At 50.2% G+C, this 7,026-nt stretch overlaps 1 protein-coding gene across 1 annotated transcript; it reads left to right on the top strand.

Annotated features, from left to right (window-relative positions):
• The first annotated feature begins 4,951 nt into the window (after window positions 1-4,951).
• LOC136454235 (uncharacterized mitochondrial protein AtMg00810-like) lies at window positions 4,952-5,416 on the top strand. The gene has a single exon (XM_066454732.1). It carries the CDS (start codon window positions 4,952-4,954, stop codon window positions 5,414-5,416), a length of 465 nt encoding a protein of 154 aa, XP_066310829.1.
• The last annotated feature ends 1,610 nt before the right edge of the window (window positions 5,417-7,026 follow it).

The following is a 7,026-nucleotide window of genomic DNA, read 5'->3' as shown; positions in this document are numbered from 1 at the left end:
TCCTTGTTGGAGCCCCTCGCAAGGAATCCCTCGCAAGGGCCAAGCTCCCAGTTGGATAACTCCGTGGATAGCCCTAGACCTTCCCCACGTGCAAGTGGGTCTCCGGTGTGCCTTCCGGCAAGCCTCTCCTGGACCGCTCCCCGCAGTCATCACTATCAAGCTTTTGGCTGAACCACCTCGGGCATTGTTCCCTTCGGTACATGGTGGCGGCCACACCACAAATGCGGTTAGTGTGATCTCACAAGACTACAAGCTACTCCGATGTACAACAATGGTGTGTGCAAGCACCGAGTGGTAAGAGGTATGCAAACCTCGCTAAACACTAGGCCTAAACGTAGAGCAAGCGCATAAGCGGTGGTCTAATCAACCTAAGCACTTCGCAAAGCACCTATGCTAATCACCTAATGAATCACTAAGCACTATGCAAGTGGAGATCACTAAAATGGTGTATTAACACCCTTAGTATGTTTCCTCAGCTCCACTCTACTCAAATGGCTGGTTGGGGGGTCTATTTATAACCCCCACTGAGAAAGTAGCCATTGAGGATGAAACCCAGCTTTCTGCTACTGACCGGACGCTGATCATGTCCTGACCGGACACGTTCGGTCATCCCAACCGTTGGAGCGCGCACATTGATCGGACTCTAGGCTGAGTCCAGTCATCATCGACTAGACGCGTCCGATCGCGCTGGCGCCGCTCTGGAACCTCTCTAGACTTGATCGAACACTGCACCTCATGCGTCCGATTGTCTAGTTTACTGTGTCTGGTCACGCTGAAAACACTACCGTGATGATGAATAGTGTCACGGTGTGTTCGGTCACTGCTTCGCTCAACGTCCGATCACTGCTACTCAGCGTTTGGTCACAGTTGCCGACGCCTGCTGTTGCTTGTCACCGGTGCATCTGGTCACTCATAGAGTCATGTCGAGTCACCTATACTAGGCTCGTTTCTTCATGATCTTGCGTCCGACTTGGTTCTAATCTTCGTGCTTGGACTTTGCTTGACCTTGTATGTCTTCTATGCATCTTCACATATCTTTCTTGAGGTGTTGATCATTGGATCATCACATCAGCTTTGTCCAAGTCATGTTTTGCATCTATTGAACTACAAAACAAATACTTGCAAATCCATTAGTCCAATTTGGTTGTGTTGGTCATCAAACACCAAAATCCAAAGTAAATGGACCTAGGGTCCATTTTCCTTACAGTCGGCGTGTATGTGAATGACTTGATCGTCACCAGCGCGCATGTGGAGGACATCAATAGCTTCAAGCGTGAGATGGCGGCTCGTTTTTGAATGAGCGATCTCAGTGCGCTCTCCTACTATCTCGGCATCGAGGTGAGACAGGGGAAGGAGGCACTCATGCTCGGTCAGAGCACGTACGCCTTGAAGTTTCTAGAGCAGAGCGGCATGGCTAAGTGGAAGCCATGCGTGACTCCGATGGAGGAGCGGCTGAAGTTGACGAAGGCTAGTACCGCGACAAAGGTAGATGCAACACTCTACTGGTGCATCGTTGGTGGTCTACGCTATTTAGTTCACACGAGGCCGGACATTGCGTTCGCCGTGGGCTACATCAGCAGCTTCATGGAGGATCCTCGAGAGAATCACTGGGCTGTGGTGAAGTAGTTGCTGCGCTACGTCAAGGGGATGGTGGATCAGGGGATCCTCTTCCGCAAGACCGGCAAAAGTGGGCTGTAGCTCACTGTGTTCAGCGATGCAGACATGGCGTGGGACATCGATAGACGGCGGAGCACCTCTGGCGTACTCGTCTTCCTCAGGTCGGCTCCAATCTCATGGTTATCGCTGAAACAGAAGGTGATGGCGCTGTCCATGTGCGACGTAGAGTACATGGTAGTGGCCACAGTGGCATGCCAAACTATGAGGCTACGCTGGCTACTGGGCGAGCTGACCGATGTGGAAGCTCACCCACCAGCACTGATGGTGGACAATCAACCCGCCATCGCCCTCGTGAAGAATCTGGTTCTCCACGACCGGAGCAAGCACATCAATGTCAAGTTCCATTTCCTCAGGGACTGTGTTGATGGAGGGCAGATCATCATCGAGTTCATTGAAACTGGTCGACAACTCGCGGACGTCCTCACTAAGTCGCTCGACCGTCTTTGGTTCATGGAGCTGAAGAAGATGATCGGTATGGTGGAGGTTCTAGGGTTAGCAGCAGGATTAGGGGAAGAATTGTTAAGTAGTCTGCTGCTCTCCTCTGTACGACACGACAGGGGCAGGCACCAAAAGGGCTCCCCTACTGCTGCACTGTAGTCGCTGCAGGGGCAGGCGCCAAAAGACTCATATGTCGTACTGTAGCCACAGTAGGGGCAGATGCCAAAGTCAGCCCTGCTGTCACATCTTGTCACTGTAGCAGCATGGCAGCCTGACATGTCTATGCACTAGGATTAGATGGGTAGAGTTGTATATATAGCTTCCCACTGCTACTCAGTAAAGTGAGCGAGTTTAGTTTTGCCATCTCCTCTGTAGAGCTCTGTCCTACGTTGGTTCTTGTGCTGTGTGTGTACGCTCTGTTCTCCCTCCCTTCTTCTACCTCTAGCCATAGTGTGTGGTTGGTAACGCTGGTGAGCGATCGGCTCACCCATGTGGAAGATCCAGCAGCCAACAATGGCCCCTAAGCCCCCAGGCCACCGAGTGGTTCCTGGACAAATTCTACTCCTATTACTATTGGCAGCGGCGCACTCTTGCCTATTACCCACCGTGCGTCCACCACCATTGCCACTCCTCACAATCCCCTTTTCCTCAAGAACATCCTGGTTTCTCCCTCCCTAGTCAAGAACCTTGTTTCTGTTCGATCACTCACTCGTGACAACAATGTTACTATCGAGTTTGACGCATTTGTTTTTTCTATCAAGGACATCAGTGCTGGCAACTTGTACCTTCTGGCGTCCCCCTCGCCGTCGGCGCTTGTTGCGACAGCTCCTTCAGTTGATCTTTGGCACCTCCGGTTGGGTCATCCCGGGCATCATACTCTTCGTCAGACTCTACCTCAGCTTGAGTTCAGTTGTTCTAAGTATGTGTCTCATTCTTGTCAAGCTTGTCAGTTTGGTAAACATGTTCGTCTTCCTTTTCCAGTGTCAAACTGGCCAGTTATGTTCCTTTTCAGATTATACATGCTAAGATCTGGACATCTCCTGTGTCTAGTTGTTCAGGGTTTAAATATTACCTTGTTTTAATTGATGATCTTACCCACTATGTGTGGACCTTTCCTTTGCGATGCAAATCTGATGTATACGCTTGTTTACTTTCCTTTCATGCTTATGTATCCACCCAGTTCCAACTTTCACTGATTTCTTTTCAAACCGATAATGGCAAGGAGTTTGACAACCATGCTTTTCGCAACTATCTAACTAAATGTTGCATTGCTCTACGCCTCTCCTGTCCATATACATCATCTCAGAATGGGAAATCCAAGCGCATAATTCAAACTCTGAATGATTGTGTACGCAGTCTACTATTCCATGCTAGAATGCCATCTTCTTTCTGGGTTGAAGCTCTTTCCACTGCTACATATCTCCTCAATCGCTGGCCATGTCAAGCAACCGGCCAACTCACCCCCTATCAGCTTTTACTTGGCGCTCCACCTGAAGTCACTCATCTCAGGCTGTTTGGTTGCCTCTGTTTTCCAAAGTTAGCCACGACTGCGTCTAACAAACTCAGAGCGCGATCTAGCACCTGTGTTCTTCTTGGATACCCACCGGATCATTGCGGCTATCGCTACTTTGATCTCGCCACACGCCGAGCCGTCACATATCGGCATGTTACATTTGATGAAAGCCAGTTCCCTTTTCGTCATGAGCAGTCTACTTCTTCTTCAGTGAACACCGACACTATTCATCATCCGACAACAGAGGTCATTGTGCTTCCGCAGGCTCTGCCGGCTCAACTAGCACCTCAGCCGCCCAGCACTGGCTCGTTCGTGCCTGCATCTGCCTCTGTTCCCTCCCCAGTGTCCTCCGGATCGGCTGCCTCTGGCCCAAATCCTGGCAACGTGGCCCCTTTGTTAGTCCTCCGTCCAGCGCGCCGACCAGTGCGCCATCGCCGTCTCTAGCGCCATCTACGCATCCGATGCTCTCCCGAGCACGCGCGGGCATCTTCAAACCTAACCCTCGCTATGCACTTGCTGCTACCTCTGAAACACCGGATTCCTCCACCATCGGCGCAGTTTCCCCGTTGCCATCTTTAGCCCGGGTTGCGCTTCGTGATCCAAATTGGCATGCTGCCATGGAGTGCGAATACCGCACTCTTCAGTCCAATCGGACTTGGCGCCTTGTTGATCGTCCAGCAGGTGCCCACATCATCTCCGGCAAGTGGGTTTTCACCCACAAACTCAAACCTGATGGATCACTTGATCGATACAAGGCCCGCTGGGTCGTTCGAGGATTTACATAGCGTGCCGGTGTGGACTTCGGCGAAACCTTCACGCTGGTGGTCAAACCCGCTACCATCCGCACCGTGCTCACCATCGCTGCTTCTAAGCGCTGGCCGACGCGTCAACTCGATGTGTTCAATGCCCTCCTTCATGGCAATCTACGCGAGCAAGTTCTTTGTTGATCCTGAACCCCCGGATGCTGTCTGTCTGCTTGATAAGTCCCTCTGTGGGCTCCGGCAGGCGCCGCGCTCTTGGTTCGATCGCTTCGCAACATTCGCCATCAGCCTCGGCTTCACACCGACGCGATCCGACTCCTCGTTGTCTGTCCTACGGCGAGGCTAGGACGTCGCGTACTTGCTGCTGTACGTGGATGACATGGTGCTCACCGGTTCCAGCCCGGCGGTTCTACAATAAATCGTCGACAAACTACGAGCTGAGTTCGCGATCAAGGAACTTGACGAACTCTGCTTCTTCCTCAGCATCGACGTTAGACGTACACCGTCTGGCTTGTTCTTGTCATAGCAACGGTATGCTGAAGATGTTCTTGATCGCGTGGGGATGCTGAACTGTAAGCCCACCTTGACACCAATTGACGCCAAAGGGAAGCTATCTGCTGATGGGGCGAAGATTGACGATTCCTCCACATACCGGAGTTTGGCCGGGGCGCTGCAGTATCTCACTGTGACGCGCCTAGACTTGGCGTTCGCGGTGCAGCAGGCGTGCCTGCATATGCACGCCCCGCGTGTTCCTCACCAAGCCTTGCTGAAGCAGATTCTCCGATATGTCCGTGGAACAGGTGATCTGGGACTTCACATCTGCGGCGGCCGAGACCCCTCCATTACGGCATACTCTGATGCTGATTGGGTGGGGTGCCTAGACACCAGGCGTTCTACCTCAGGGTTTTGTGTCTTCCTGGGAGAGGCTCTCGTGTCATGGTCATCTAAGTGCCAGCCTACCGTGTCGCGGTCAAGTGCAGAAGCGGAGTACCGCGCCGTCGCCAACGCCGCCGCTGAATGTATATAGCTTCGACAGCTGCTCGCCGAGCTCCAGTGCGCGATCACCAAGGCCACCGTGACGTACTGTGACAACGTCTCGGCGGTGTATATGTCAGCGAATCCGGTTCATCACAAGCGGACCAAACACATCGAGCTGGACATCCATTTTGTTCGAGAGAGTCCAGCTCGGTGACCTTCGCGTCCTTCATGTTCTTACCGCCGAGCAGTGCGCAGATGTCATGACCAAAGGACTGCCTACATCAACGTTCCGATCCAGTCTTTGCGTCGTCGAGCCGACCCATGCGACTGCGGGGGGTGTTGAAGGATAGCATTGTAACGGTGTAAACTAAGGTAGTTAGTCGTATCTTGACGACCACGAACGGCGCCCACGATCTCAGCTCGTGCACGCCTAGCGCCGGCCCTCTGTAACTTGTATTTGTAACACCCAGAGAGCAATACGAGATCTTGTTGGCTCCCATTCTTCTACAAACTCTGCTCTGCCTTAATACAATGATGCGCCGCATGCCTTGTGTGTGTATTCGAGGAAAAAAATGCTTGTTACTCCTACCTCTGTACTGATATGCGAGTTAGTACAGAACCTACGCTTCAACAGTAAATTTATCCCTCGGGCAGAAGCAATCCAAAAACTGTTTGAACTTTTGAAGGAACCCCATCTCCACAGCCAGCACTCAGTTCTTGAACGATAAATGTACCGGATTCTGGATTTTTTTCTGTAGCCGTACTACTTGTTTTCTGACATAAGAGCTGGCCTGTTGGTTCAGTAGTTTATTTAGCTATATACTCTTGTGCTCCAAATTATCTGTCGCTTTTGGTTTCGGTGCCGTAAGTTTGACTTGATTTGTAGAAAATACATGCAACATTTATAACTCTAAATAAATTTATTTAAAAACTAGATTTAAAGATCTTTCCAATGATACCAATTATGTGCCATAAATATTAATATTTTTTAATATATATTTTATCAAAGTTATTTCTTAGGAAGCGAAAACGATAGATATTTTGGGACGGAGGGAGTACGGATAACTGAATCCATATTTATAGATTTTTATGTCTGCATGCCACAGCTTGGAATTCCTGCTCATGGTCCTAGTAGTAGTGGATTGCCAAAACATGTGCTAATTTTTTTAGTTGAATCATGAATCTGTAATAGGGGGGCGGGCTTGGTGCAACTTGCTAGTATTTGCATATGCTTCGGCCTAATTCTTGGAATGTTGATCCGTTTCTTGTGGCGGTTCAAACGGTTGGAGTCCCTGCAGATAGTCAGCAGGATGAACCAACCACGGACTGGGCAAAGAAAGATATGCCGGGAAAACCAACCACTGGCTGCACGGTATCAGTAATTATGGGGATCAGTGAGCAACTAGATAAGACCAATTCTTTTTTGAGAACCGAGGACTACTATGCTACATCTATTTAATTATAAGGCGGCTTTCTAATTATGCCATGGATGTTTGGTCGTAGTCTATATATATGTTATTTGAATCCTGCAGGGCTTTGCAATTTCTATCTAGTTCTTTGATCCCTTTTATTTGGGGTGGAAAACCTGAAGTGAACACTGTGGATAAACTGGTTAATCCAGACGACCATTTATTTTGATGTTTTCACGTAGAAGAGCAT

This window comes from Miscanthus floridulus, chromosome 5, assembly GCF_019320115.1.
Source record: "Miscanthus floridulus cultivar M001 chromosome 5, ASM1932011v1, whole genome shotgun sequence".
Lineage (NCBI taxonomy): Eukaryota > Viridiplantae > Streptophyta > Magnoliopsida > Poales > Poaceae > Miscanthus > Miscanthus floridulus.
Note: the sequence above shows the minus strand (reverse complement) of the source record. Positions and strands in the feature narration are given on the sequence as shown.

What these genes read in the sequence shown, in the direction of transcription:
- LOC136454235 (XM_066454732.1), top strand. Translation starts at nt 4,952, where the DNA reads ATGCTGAACTGTAAGCCCACCTTGACACCAATTGACGCCAAAGGGAAG.